At 46.4% G+C, this 13,105-nt stretch overlaps 1 protein-coding gene and 1 pseudogene across 2 annotated transcripts in view; both read left to right on the top strand.

The window, feature by feature from the left end:
• The window catches only part of LOC147957571 (uncharacterized), a 36,699-nt pseudogene extending 31,092 nt beyond the window's left edge, over positions 1-5,607 (top strand). The window contains exons 3-6 of the transcript XR_015612097.1: positions 1,249-1,332; positions 1,442-1,499; positions 1,585-3,078; positions 3,180-5,607. The product of XR_015612097.1 is annotated as an uncharacterized LOC147957571 (transcript). The remainder of the gene's footprint in view (positions 1-1,248; positions 1,333-1,441; positions 1,500-1,584; positions 3,079-3,179) is intronic.
• Positions 5,608-10,436: 4,829 nt separating this feature from the next.
• Positions 10,437-11,595, top strand: LOC147957570 (uncharacterized). The gene is made up of 5 exons (XM_087531514.1): positions 10,437-10,613; positions 10,727-10,837; positions 10,944-11,013; positions 11,120-11,221; positions 11,317-11,595. The coding sequence occupies exons 1-5, from the start codon at positions 10,552-10,554 to the stop codon at positions 11,458-11,460; spliced, it is 489 nt and encodes a 162-aa protein (XP_087387640.1). The 5' UTR covers positions 10,437-10,551; the 3' UTR covers positions 11,461-11,595.
• Positions 11,596-13,105: the final 1,510 nt, after the last annotated feature.

Raw genomic sequence — 13,105 nt, 5'->3', positions numbered from 1 at the left:
AGTGGTGATGGAACTTTAAGAATAGAATATGAACTTGACACATGGCTAAAGGAAGAAGCAAATACGCGCAAGATTCTTGAACTGCTGCAGATGTTTCCACTTGCTAAAGTATGGCGCAAGAATTTTTTATGAACTTGCTATAGTACATAGCAAGAATTCCTTATGCTTCTGCGAAAAATATATATTAGGAAGAGAGAGAGAGAGAGAGAGGTGATTCCCCATTTTCTGTAACCTAGCTCAGCCTGGTCCGGTGGTACAGGAAGGCGAAGGGAGATAGACGAACTGGGTTGGGGCAATCGATTCGCTAGATTTAGCTGCACCTCAGGGTCTGTTTTGCAAATGTACCAGCAGGCTCCCTTGTAGATGGATCAGGTCCCTTCCTTCTGCATCTAGTGGCCCACGAGCTATCGGAGCATCTGGTGCACCAGATAGCTCGGTGCACTGGATACGTTCTCCTACATTGTTCATGCAGTTCTTGGGTGCAGAATGTTTCAAGACCTAGACTAAATTGCCCATATGAGAAAAACTCGTGTTGAATTGACTAGAGTATTCTCTGAATTGACAGGTTAAGATGACTAGTTACTTAGGGCATTTCTAATTCATTCCCTAAAAATAGCAGATTATCGGATGGAGGAGTATCTTCTCAATGCCTCCATTGTTGATTTGTGCCTTCACTAGTAGAAAAAGGGTCAAACGTGAAGCACATTAGTGCCGGTTTGTATTTGAGCCGGCACTAATGTATACATTAGTGCCAGTTCCAACGGCTAGCCGGGCCGCTTTCATTAGTACCGGTTCGTGGCAAACCTTTAGCACCGGTTCGTGCCACGAACCGGTACTAATGAGAGTGGTGGCAGGATGTTGTCAAACTGGGGCCCCTCCAGCCCCTTTAGTACCGGTTCTTGGCACGAATCGGTACTAAAGGTCGTCCTACATAAACCCTTCGTCCACCTGAGCTCGCTCTGTTCTTCCCCTTTCCCCTCTCCTCTCTCTGTTCTTCCCCTCTTCCTCTCGAGCTCATCACACATTTTGCCCAAAATTTGTCAAGATTTGAAGGCCCCCATCCATTCAAATGATCACAAAGTTTAGCAACTTTGTCCTTTCATCTCTCATTGCTAGATTAGCTCTTGCAATGCTTTATATAGTGATTAATTTGTGAGTTTAGTAATTTGGGAGGATATATATATATGTGCTAGTATTTGATTTATATGCAATTTGAGGTCAAAAATAACACTTAGTTTGCATATGTAGGTGTGGTTTACTTAGTGCCTTCTAAATCTCCGTCGTAACCACCGTCGATCGCCCGCACCGTCCCGTCGCTGGCACCACCTTGTGGTGAGCCTCTTGTTCATGAAATTTTATATAAAAATTGATGTTTGTGTGATTTGGATATATAGTTACTCGTATAATTATCTTACCTGTACGTTGTTTGTTATACATATAGTGCCATGGTTTTGATATCCGTCCCCGTTGGCCCTCGTCCTTGTTATGATTCGGATGTGGTATATATATTCTCTTTTAAAACTAGTTGCATTTCATGTTTATGACAAATTATGCCCATCAAGTTGACATAGAAATTTTTTCTAGGAGGTATGTGAACCGGAAATTCCAACCGACCCTATTGTCGAGAGGTTAAATTTAGTTGAAAGAGAAAATGAGTACTTGAAAGAAAAATTAAAAAGAATTGAGGGGGAGAAGATGGAATTGGAGTTGCATGTTGCCAATGTCGTCGATGATCACAAGATCAAGATGGAGAAAATGGGCTTGAAGATTAGAAAGATTAGAAAATATGCCATCGATAGTGAGGCTTGGTATCATTATGCTGTTGGATCCATTGTTACCTTAGTTGCGATCTTGATCGCATTTGTTATTGCATTTAAATGCTTTAGCTAGAGAGTTATTTGTTTGTTGCATTTAAGTGTTGTATGAAATTTATGTATGAACTTGTATTAATTTGGTCTATTCGGTGTTGTGTAATGAAGATGAGCCGGCAATGGATGTACGATGACCGATGCTCTCCCCAGTTCGTTGAGGGCGTGCATACTTTTCTGCTTGCGGCTGAGGCAAACAAGCAGGCGGATGGTTTTATGCCTTGTCCATGTGCTGGCTGTAAGAATGGTCAGAATTACTCTACGTCAAGAACCATTCACGTCCACCTGTTTAAGTCCGGTTTCATGCCCCACTATAATGTTTGGACCAAGCACGGAGAAAGAGGGGTTATGATGGAAAACAATGAAGAAGAAGAGGACGACGACAGCTATCCTGGCCATGGGTTCCCTGAATACGATGATACAACAACGGGGGAAGAAGCTGAGCCGGTAATGCAGGAAGAAGCTGAGCCGGCAATGCGGGAAGAAGCTGAAGAAGAGGCATCAGATGAGCCCGTTGATGATCTAGGTCAGGCCATTGCCGATGCAAAGAGAAACTGCGCAAGTGATTTGGAGAAGAAGTTGCAGCGCATGTTAGAGGATCACAAAAAATTGTTGTACCCGAATTGCGTAGGTGACAAGAAAAAGCTAGGAACCACACTGGAATTGCTGCAATGGAAGGCAGAGAATGGTGTATCTGACAAGGGATTTGAAAAGTTGCTGGTAATGATAAAGGATATGCTTCCAAAGGACAACAAATTGCCCGAGAGTACGTACGAAGAAAAGAAGGCTATCTGCCCTCTAGGGTTAGAGGTGCAGAAGATACATGCATGCCCTAATGATTGCATCCTCTACCACGGTGAGTACGAGGATTTGAACGCTTGCCCGGTATGTGGTGCATTGCGCTATAAGATCAGCCGCGATGACCCTGGTGATGTCGAGGGCGAGCGCCCCAGGAAGAAGATTCCTGCCAAGGTGATGTGGTATGCTCCTATAATACCACGGTTGAAACGTTTGTTCCAAAACAAAGAGCATGCCAAGGCGATGCGATGGCACAGAGAAGACCGTAAGAAAGACGGAAAGTTGAGAGTACCCGCTGACGGGTCGCAGTGGAGAAAAATCGAAAGAAAGTACGGGAAGGAGTTTGCAGATGACGCAAGGAGCGTATGGTTTGGTCTAAGTGGAGATGGCATTAATCCTTTTGGGGAGCAGAGCAGCAACCATAGCACCTGGCATGTGACTCTATGTTTGTATAACTTCCTCCTTGGTTGTGCATGAAGCGGAAGTTCATTATGATGCCAGTGCTCATCCAAGGCCCTAAGCAACCCGGCAACGACATTGATGTGTACCTAAGGCCATTAGTTGAAGAACTCTCACAACTGTGGAATGGAACAGGTGTACGTGCATGGGATGAGCACATGGGGGAAGAATTTTACCTAAAGGCGTTGCAGTTCGTGACCATCAACGATTGGCCTGCTCTCAGTAACCTTTCAGGACAGACAAACAAGGGATACCGCGCATGCACGCACTGTTTGGACGATACCGACAGTATGTATTTAGCTAATTGTAAGAAGAATGTGTACCTGGGACATCGTCGATTTCTTCCGAGCAGGCATCCCGTAAGAAAGAAAGGCAAGCATTTCAAAGGTGAGGCGGATCACCGGACGAAGCCTCGCCACCGTACTGATGCTGATGTACATGATATGGTCAAGGATTTGAAGGTGGTCTTTGGAAAGGGTCCTGGTGGACAACCTGTTCCGAATGACGCTGACGTACGCGCACCCATGTGGAAGAAGAAATCTATATTTTGGGACCTGCCCTATTGGAAAGACCTAGAGGTCCGCTCCGCAATCGACGTGATGCACGTGACGAAGAATCTTTGTGTGACCCTGCTTGGCTTCTTGGGCGTGTATGGGAAGACAAAAGATACACCTGAGGCACGAGAGGACCAGCAACGTATGCATGGAAAAGACGGCCTACATCAGGGTCATGCAAGCTACGCTCTTACCAAAAAAGAGAAGGAAATCTTCTTTGAATGCCTGCTCAGTATTAAGGTACCGTATGGCTTCTCGTCGAATAAAAAGGGAATAATAAATATGGCAGAGAAAAAGTTTCAGAACCTAAAGTCTCATGACTGCCACGTGATTATGACGCAACTGCTTACGGTTGCATTGAGGGGGCTTCTACCGGAAAACGTTCGATTAGCCATTGTGAAGCTATGTGCATTTCTCAATGCAATCCCTCAGAAGGTAATCGATCCAGAAATCATACCAAGGTTAGAGAATGATTTGGTGCAATGTCTTGTTAGTTTCGAGTTGGTGTTCCCACCATCCTTCTTCAACATCATGACGCACGTCCTAGTTCACCTATGCGAAGAGATTAACGTTTTGGGTCCTGTATTTCTACACAATATGTTCCCCTTTGAGAGGTTCATGGGTGTCTTAAAGAAATATGTTCATAACCGTGCTAGGCCAGAAGGAAGCATCTCCAAGGGCCGTCAAAATGAGGAGGTCATTGAGTTTTGTATTGACTTTATTCCTGACCTTAAGCCGATTGGTGTTCCTGAATCGCGGCATAAGGGCAGACTGGATGGAAAAGGCACGCTAGGAGGGGAACAAATAATATGTATGGACAGACATTCTCTCACTGAAGCACACTACACAGTTCTACAGAATTCTGCCTTGGTGGCTCCGTATATGGATGAACACAAGAATTTGCTACGCTCCAAACACCTGGAGCGGTCTGATGACTGGATTACACGTGAACAAATCAGGAGTTTCGCCAGCTGGTTGCAGACACGTACCATGCATGACACCTCTATTGAAGATAACCTGTACTTGCTGTCCCAGTTACCATCTTCGAATATAATGACTTTCAAAGGGTACGAGATAAATGGTAATACATTTTACACGATCGCCCAAGATAAGAAGAGCACCAACCAAAACAGTGGTGTCCGCTTTGATGCAGAAACCAAGGCGGGAAAGGAAACATATTATGGTTATATACAGGACATATGGGAACTTGACTATCGACGTGGTTTGAAGGTCCCTTTGCTTCGGTGCAAATGGGTCAATATGACACGAGGCGGGGTAACGGAAGACCCGCAGTACGGAATGACAACGGTGGATCTCAACAATCTTGCGTATGCAGACAAACCATTCGTCCTAGTCAATGATGTGGCACATGTTTTCTATGTGAAGGACATGTCTACCAAGCAAAGAAAAAGAAAAGATAAGGAAGAGAATGCATCTTACGATGAGCCAAAGCGGCACATAGTTCTTTCTGGGAAGAGAAACATCGTGGGAGTGGATGACAAGACAGACAAGTCAGAAGATTATGAAAATTTGATGAAGTTGCTCCATTCACAGTGAATATTGACCCGAGCATCCCGTTAAATGATGAAGATTTTCCATGGTTACGGCGCAAAGGGACACACGCGAAGAAAAAGTTTCACACCCAAAGATCTGGGATGTGATCGGCTTCACTATCATCACTTTCTTCTGTGTTTCACACTCAGAAGGGAATCTCTGTAATAGTTAGGGTAGTTAATTATGTGTTTTGGCATTTGAAACGCGAAGAAATTTTATGTGCAAACAAATTCTTTCATGCCTTTACTGATTTTTAAAGTTAAGTTATTCACAAACTAGTGATTCACACTAATTTCAAATAATTCAAAATTTAAACTATTCAAATTTGAAAACTACGGGCACTAACAGAAAGTTTGTAATTTTTTGTACCTAAAGTAAAAATATTCACAAAGAAACTCTAATACACAAAAAAACAACTCAAAAATAAATAAAGCAAAAAAAATAAAAATAAAAGCCCGCCTACTAGGCCAGAGCGGCCTGCATACGACTAGAAACCCAACCTGTTGTTGGGCCAGGATGCAGGCCCGCAAAGGCCCAGTAGGCCAACAGGGCAGCACAGAACATGTAGGCCTGCTTTGGAGAGGAGCTCGAGAGAGCTACCGCACGGGGGTTTATAAACCAGTGCGGTCGCCCCTCGGCTAGCGAGGTGGGACTAAACTTGCGCACCGCACCTGCGCCAGCGCACCCCCTTTAGTACCGGTTCGTGGTACCAACCGGTACTAAAGGGGGGCCTTTAGTACCGGTTGGAGCCACCAACCGGTACTAAAGGGGGTGCGGTTCCCGCCGCTTGGCCTGGCCAAAACAGGCCTTTAGTACCGGTTGGTGGCTCCAACTGGTACTAAAGGTGCCTTCTATATATACAACACTTACGAAAATTTCATTCTCCCTATGTTTCTTCCTCTGTTTCCCCACTGAAGCACCGCCCGCGCGCCCCGATCGATCGATGCCGTCGTCGTCGCCGCCCCCGTCCCCGTCGCCGCCCTCGTCTCCGTCGCCGCCTTGGGCCAGTCCCCGTGGCGCCGTCCCCGCGTCGCCGCCCCTGCGTCACGCCCCGGCCTGTCGCTGCCCCCGGCCGTCGCCTCGCCGTCGCCGTCGCCCCGCTGTGAGCTCTCCCCCTCTAACCCCTCTCCCTCGCCCCCGGCGGCCACCATGGGCGCCGCCCCTCCCCGAGCCCATACACACACACACAAGCATGATGAACACACACACACATACATATGTATGAATTAATGCATGTATATATTAGTATATACGTATTTTGTATATTTAATTAGTTTAGATTTTTTTAGATTATTTTTTTACTAGTATATATGTATGAATGCATGTTAGATGGATATAATTAGTGTTTAATTAGTATGGAAATTTTTTATATAATGTTGTTTTTCAGTTTTTTAATGGATGTATAAAAGTTGTGTTTTCTGTTTTTAGTGTTAGATGCTTAATTAGTATGAAATAGCATATAGAATTTTAACATATGCAATGATAGCATAATTAGTGTTATATAGAAATGTTAGAAATTTTAGTTATCAAAATCCAATCATTAAAAAAATGTTACTTTTTGCGGCCATATAGCTAGTATTTGTTCTCGATAATGCCCGGCCCGCATCCTCGCCGTCGACCCGTCCGCGACGACGTCCGACTGACCCATGTCCGGGACTGGGCTCCGCCGGGCTGGCACTGGGAGGTGCTGCCTGGAGGGGCCGCCGCTTGATGAGGAACCCGGCCCCGGGTCCCATCGTCGACCCTGATCTCGTTTGGTGGCGTTCGCGTGGGCCAGTTTCGGTGCGGAGGGAGCCGGCCCCGCCGGAGGTGGTACGTCGCCGTGTCAGGGAGGAGGACGAGCACGTCCATCGCTACATGGTTGCGTTAGAGGGCGGCAAGTTCTCCAATACCTGGCAGTTTCTTCACGGATCTCACTTAAGCTATGATCCTGTGAGGGTTCCTTCTCTTTGGGTGTCCACCGCCCGCGCCGCAGGAACCGCGAGTGTCCTAGATTCTTCTGTAGTATTCGATCTTTAATTAGCTACCTAGCCAGTGATGTACTATTCAATATTATATATTATTCGAGACGATGTATTCGAGATTATATCTATTATTCGAGACGATGTATTCGAGATTATATCTATTATTTGAGACGATGTAATTTTAATACTAAATTGTTTTATATTTCTTTTGGCATAGTTAAATAAAAGCTATGGCGGACAATACCGACAGAGAGGGAGAACAGACCATGTTCGATATAATACGCGGGCCAGATGATGATCAGAATGAAGAAGATTATGACGGCTCCGAATTTCTAAACAACACCGGAGAGGGTGATATGATATTCGATCGCGACGACCGAATTGATGAAGTCATGACCGGCGAGGTATATATATTTATATAAGCAGGCATCTGGTGATCATCACATGTTTTAAATGAGTTGAAGATATATTAACGAATCGATCTTTCTTCTTTCAGCCATCCGGATCGAGCAAATCTTCAGGCAATAGGACGAAACGAGTCCCGAACAAAAAGTTGAAGGAGGGCGTAAAGTATAATATCGAGGCAATCAAACCTAATGGTGAACCATTAGCGCCTAAGAAGATTGCGGACAAGTTCGTTCGTCAGTGCGGAGTTCTTGTGAAGGACCAACTCCCGATCTCCCTTCAAGAATGGAGAGAGCCAGCAAAGCCACGTCCAGATCTTACTTTTGTCGACGACAGACAAAAAAGTCTGCTTTGGGATACTCTCATGGAACATTTCACCCTACCAGATCATTTCACAGAAGCAGATGTGCAAAAAGTCAAGGACGCTGCTCTTAGGAAGATGGCGGTTGCATTCAAGAACCACAAGAATCGTGAATGGGACAAGTACGTCAAGGGAGGAAGGAAGACTGCAGTATTCGAGGGAACACTAGAGAATCAAAGTGCTCATTGGGACGATTTCGTGAAATTCAAGGATTCAGAATTAGCTAAGGAACGGTCGAGAATAAACAAGAAGAATGCCAAAAAAGGATAAGTTCCATAAGCTGGGGCCAGGTGGCTACGTGGGTGGCAATGCCTAAGTGGGATAAGTCTGAGAAAGAGATGGAGGATGCAGGTGTCACTCCGGTTACTAAGAGCTGGCCCCCCAGGTGCAGGACTTGGTTCTATGCGCATGGGGGGAGTTGGACCCGAAGACAGGCAAAGTTTCGACGAAGGCATGTCTGAACGGGGCCGACGATAATATACTTGTTGCAATAGAAGAGGATCGAACGGGGGTGTTCCAGCCCAACAGAGAGAATGACGAGCTTACGCGTGCCCTGGGAAATCCTGAGCACCCGGGAAGAACACGAGGAAAGGGCGCTATTCCGTGGTATGAGGGGTTTTCGGACTGGAACGCCGACTACAGAACCCGTGCGAGAAGGAAGATTGCGGAGGAGAAGCAGAGGAAGATGGAGGAGCAGAAGAGGAAGCTGGACTATGAACGCCTTCAAGGCCTAGAATCAGCGCACGCGGACTTGGTAGTCAAATTCCAGCGGCAGCAGGAGCAGATCGACTCACTTAGCCAGCAAAGGGGGTCTCAGCAGCTGCAGCAGCTAGCGGATGATCCAGCATTGGATACCACCGCCCCATCCATGCCGAGAAGCAGCATGGGTTCTGCCCCGTTTGACGCAATGCTGGATAGATACCCCGTGGATGACATCGCGGAGAACACTAACTACGAGCTACACTTCAAAATTAAGAACATATCCTTGAAGGTGGCGGACGGCGTTGCTTATACAAATTCCCCCGATGCAACCTTCCATTGCAACCCGATTCCAGCAGGCTATGCTCGTGTCGTGGTTGATGAGGTGGTGGACCAATATTCGGGGCTAGAGCTTGACATTCCTGGAGGTGACGAGGAGCACACACTCGGAGATGCCAAACATCGTATCATCCTATGCAGAAAGGATTGCATCATCTTTCGAAGGCCACCGACACCGCGTCACCCGACTCCTCGTCGAAGTCCGCCACCGAGTCAGCAGACTCCCGCTCCTCCAAGTCCACCAACCGTGAGGCCACTCCTCCTCCTCCAAGTCCGGCAAAGTGTCAGGCCACTCCTCCTCCAAGTCCGACACAACGTCAGACGTCCACTCCTCCTCCAAGTCCGGCACAACCTCAGGCCACTCCTCCTCCAAGTCCGGCATAGCTTCAAGCCACTCCTCCTCGTCCAACTCAGCCCCGTCAGCCGTCTCCGCCGCCTCAGCAATCGTAGAAGAGACACCCTGCAGCTATGGTGCGTAGCAGTACGAGTCGAGGTCATAGTACAGGAAGTACAGGCGGAGGCAAGCGATATAAATATGGTCCAAACCTCAGTACTCCTCTTCCTGAGAGGGCTTACGACAGGACCGAGGAGCAAACCAATGCCATAGTGCGGGCAGAAGTCGACGCCCATTTTGGACCGAAACCGCCACCACCACTAAGGGAGAAAGTGCCTATGGAAGTAGTTGACCACTTCATTCGTATGGCTCAACCACCAGCTCCTAAGCCTGTTGACACAGACTATGAGTGCCACATCAGGAAGTTACATCGACAACGTCTACAGAAGGAGGCGAGCTCGAGCTCGAGCAAACAACAAGCAGCTGTCAAAAAATGCGGGAAAACCGTTGCCCAGCTGGGAGAACAGGCGGCGCAATCGATCCCCCCGTTTGTTGTGCCGCCAACAACACGTGACAGTACGCGCGCCCAATATTATTGTGGGCAAACAGTTTACGTTCCCGAGGTGGGTGATGTGGTAATAACCCAGGAGTATATAATGGAGGCTGAAACTCTCAACATCACTGTTGGACAACTCCTCGAGATCGAGGACATGCCTGTGCTTACAGAGGAGGAAATAAAATGGAAATATGCCCGGGGCCAACCTTTGGTCAAGCCAGAAGAGGTCAAGAAGCTCCCAACGAGAATGTATGAATTGCATCAATGGTACATGGACATTACCAAGAGATCCGATCGAGAGTCCCTCATGGTGCAAGTCAAGAAGGATCATTACTACCATCAGAAACCTATGACCGTTGAGTATTCTGAACTGTTTCAGTTATAGAATCAAGACGCACTCGACAAATCTATCACCAGTTGCTATTGTCTGTAAGTGATTTCTTTCTGTAATTTAAGTCTCAAGCTAGCTGTAGTGATCCTTTTGATCAATCATTACCTGTAATTATCCTCACTATATTCTTTTCTGTGGTATTATGCAGGATGAAGATGTATGAAATGAGAAAAGGTGGACGCTATGGCATTGGGTTCATTGACCCAAACACCGTTAACGAATACACATGGAAAATAAACAAGCATCATTAAAAGCAGGTAGAGGACAGCATGCTAGAGTTCTTGAAGCGCCTCAAATACAATGAAGATATACTACTTCCTTACAACTTCCAGTGAGTCACACTTTCTTGTACTACAAATTCTCTGTTTTTGCCTACTAGCTAGCTACATGTTTTTGCTTACATATGCCCGCTTAATTAAGACATGCAAACGTGTGTGCATGCAGATATCACTGGATCTTGTGTATCATTAAAGTTGACACCGGAATAATTGAAATACTGGACTCACTACTCAAAACAAATAGTGACTATAACATCTTGTTTGGGATAGTCAACAGGTAATTTCAATCATTATTAACTATATATCTCGGCCTATTTAGTTCGTCATTTCATGATATGAACTATTTAGTAACCCCTTTATTCATTTTCTTTGTCGGCGGGCAGGGCTTGGGCAAGGTTCATCAGCGTCACGGAAGGCGAATGGAAACGACAACTGAAATGGTTTCGACCCAAGGTAAGTAATTAAGTAGTACTAGCTAGCTAGCTAGCTGCCATCTCTTTAATTATCATGCTTGATTAATTATTATCTGATCAAATTAAATTTCATTCTCGTAATAAAGGCCCTGAAGCAGGCGCAGGGGACTGATCTGTGTGCATTCTGCGTTTGCGAGAACATTCGCATGATGGCGTCCGAAAGGAGCAGATCTCAAAGACAGGAATGGGTACGCTTGTCAGAACACTATTCACAATTTTTACACCATTATCGATATCTAGTCACACAACTAATACACATGCATATTGATCTCCTTCTTAACAGTTCACGGAGGTGCGGGACAAGCTCCTAGAAACGGAGCGTGTAGAAGCACTTCAAAAGGAAATAGCGGGATTTTTGCTCGACCAGATCATAAATCCGAAGGGAGAATACTATTACCCGCTACCGCCCCCATCGACCAGGTCATGAACCACTTCCAATTGTCATCGTGCTCCGAAGGGACCAATTAGGCTAATGCCACTGGCTCCGAAGGCAACATGCATATGTAGGAGAAATTGTATATAGTTATACATGTGTGTATGTGTGAATTAATATGGTGGTTTGTGAGACATTGATGATATATATATGATTGGTTCTACTAGAAATTCTATTTATATATATATATGCATAACATGTATAATGTGTAGTATGGTAAAATACCAGCAAACGAAAAAGAATTAAAATGGAAAACACAAAATTAAATGAAAAAGAAATCATAAAACCAAAAACCCCCCAAACATTTTAGTACCGGTTGGTGTTACCAACCGGTACTAAAGGGCTACCGGCCCTCGGAGCTGGCTCGTGCCACGTGGTTGCCCTTTAGCACCGGTTCGTGCTGAATCGGTACTAAAGGGGGGGCCTTTAGTGCCCACACTTTAGTGCCGGTTATGGAACCGGCACTAAAGGGCCTTACGAACCGGTGCTATTGCCCGGTTCTGCACTAGTGCTTCTCGAGCTCGAACATTTCTTTCTACTTCGATTCTAAAGAAGTAGACATTGCTTCGCATCTAATCTTATCTCTAGTCTCATCTCTAGCTTCGATTCTAGCAACGGGTGCACGAACATCAATCAATTTTTGTGCTATCAATAGATCGATATATTCTTCTTCCCAATACCTAAACTTCCACACATCCTACACACAAATTTGACCAAACGATGAGCTACTGAAATTGCACCGAATCGGGTGAACAACCGAATAAAAACAAACACATACCCCATCATTTGTGCACTTAGAAAACACCCATATGGGATGTTGTGGTGTGGTAGAAACTCGGCGCACCACCTGTCGCGGGCAGTCATCGCACTGTATTACTGGCAACGGCGAGCCGACGAGCCGCTCGGCCAGCACCAAGCCCGGGTGACGGTCGGGCATTCATTTGTCGGTGAGCCGCCAATAAGAGAGATTCGAGTGGCTAGAGAGGAGCCGGTACCTGCATGCGGCCCAGAGGCATTTTCAGGGCTCTCCAGTCTACTTCCCGGCCAATCCATGGCAAGGCGCAACCACCGATGACCAGATACGCCAAATCCGACAGCGGCGGGAGCAGTCGCAGGTCCACCAGTTCTTCGTCGGCAATAGGACGAAGAGGCAAAAATTGAAGTGGTAGAGGACAGTGGTGGAGCCTACGGAGTGTCCGCAGCGGCAAGCATGTACCGGTGGGGGGTGGGAGGGGCGGCGCTGGCACAGATGCGGCGCGGGAGGGAAAGGGGGAGGCTGTGGAGGAGAGGCGCAGCTTTTATTCGAGTGCTGAATGGTGGACTATATTTAGGGGGAAAGTTACTGCCGGAGTAAAAAAATTCACTCTCTTATAAGGATAAGGGACAGAGACTGAGGCAGACCCCCCCACCCCCTGTGAATGTTGGCGCACCAGAGCCACTAGATGCTCCAATAGCTCGTGGGCCACTAGATGCAGAAGGAAGGGACCTGATCCATCTATGAGGGAGCCTGCTGACACATTTGCAAAACAACCCTTGTAGTTTGATGAAATCAGTGATGCATTCTCCTGAAGCCAACTCATCACTCTTCCTTGGCCATTTGCAAAACAACCCTTGTAGATTGAGTAAGATAATTTTTGTT

This window comes from Triticum urartu, chromosome 7A, assembly GCF_056163025.1.
Source record: "Triticum urartu cultivar PI428250 chromosome 7A, HENAU_Tu73, whole genome shotgun sequence".
NCBI lineage: Eukaryota > Viridiplantae > Streptophyta > Magnoliopsida > Poales > Poaceae > Triticum > Triticum urartu.
Note: the sequence above shows the minus strand (reverse complement) of the source record. Positions and strands in the feature narration are given on the sequence as shown.

Coding starts and splice junctions, on each gene's coding strand:
- LOC147957570 (XM_087531514.1), top strand. CDS start 10,552: ATGCTAGAGTTCTTGAAGCGCCTCAAATACAATGAAGATATACTACTT. Junction 10,614..10,726: donor CTACTTCCTTACAACTTCCA/GTGAGTCACACT, acceptor GTGTGCATGCAG/ATATCACTGGATCTTGTGTA. Junction 10,838..10,943: donor TTGTTTGGGATAGTCAACAG/GTAATTTCAATC, acceptor GTCGGCGGGCAG/GGCTTGGGCAAGGTTCATCA.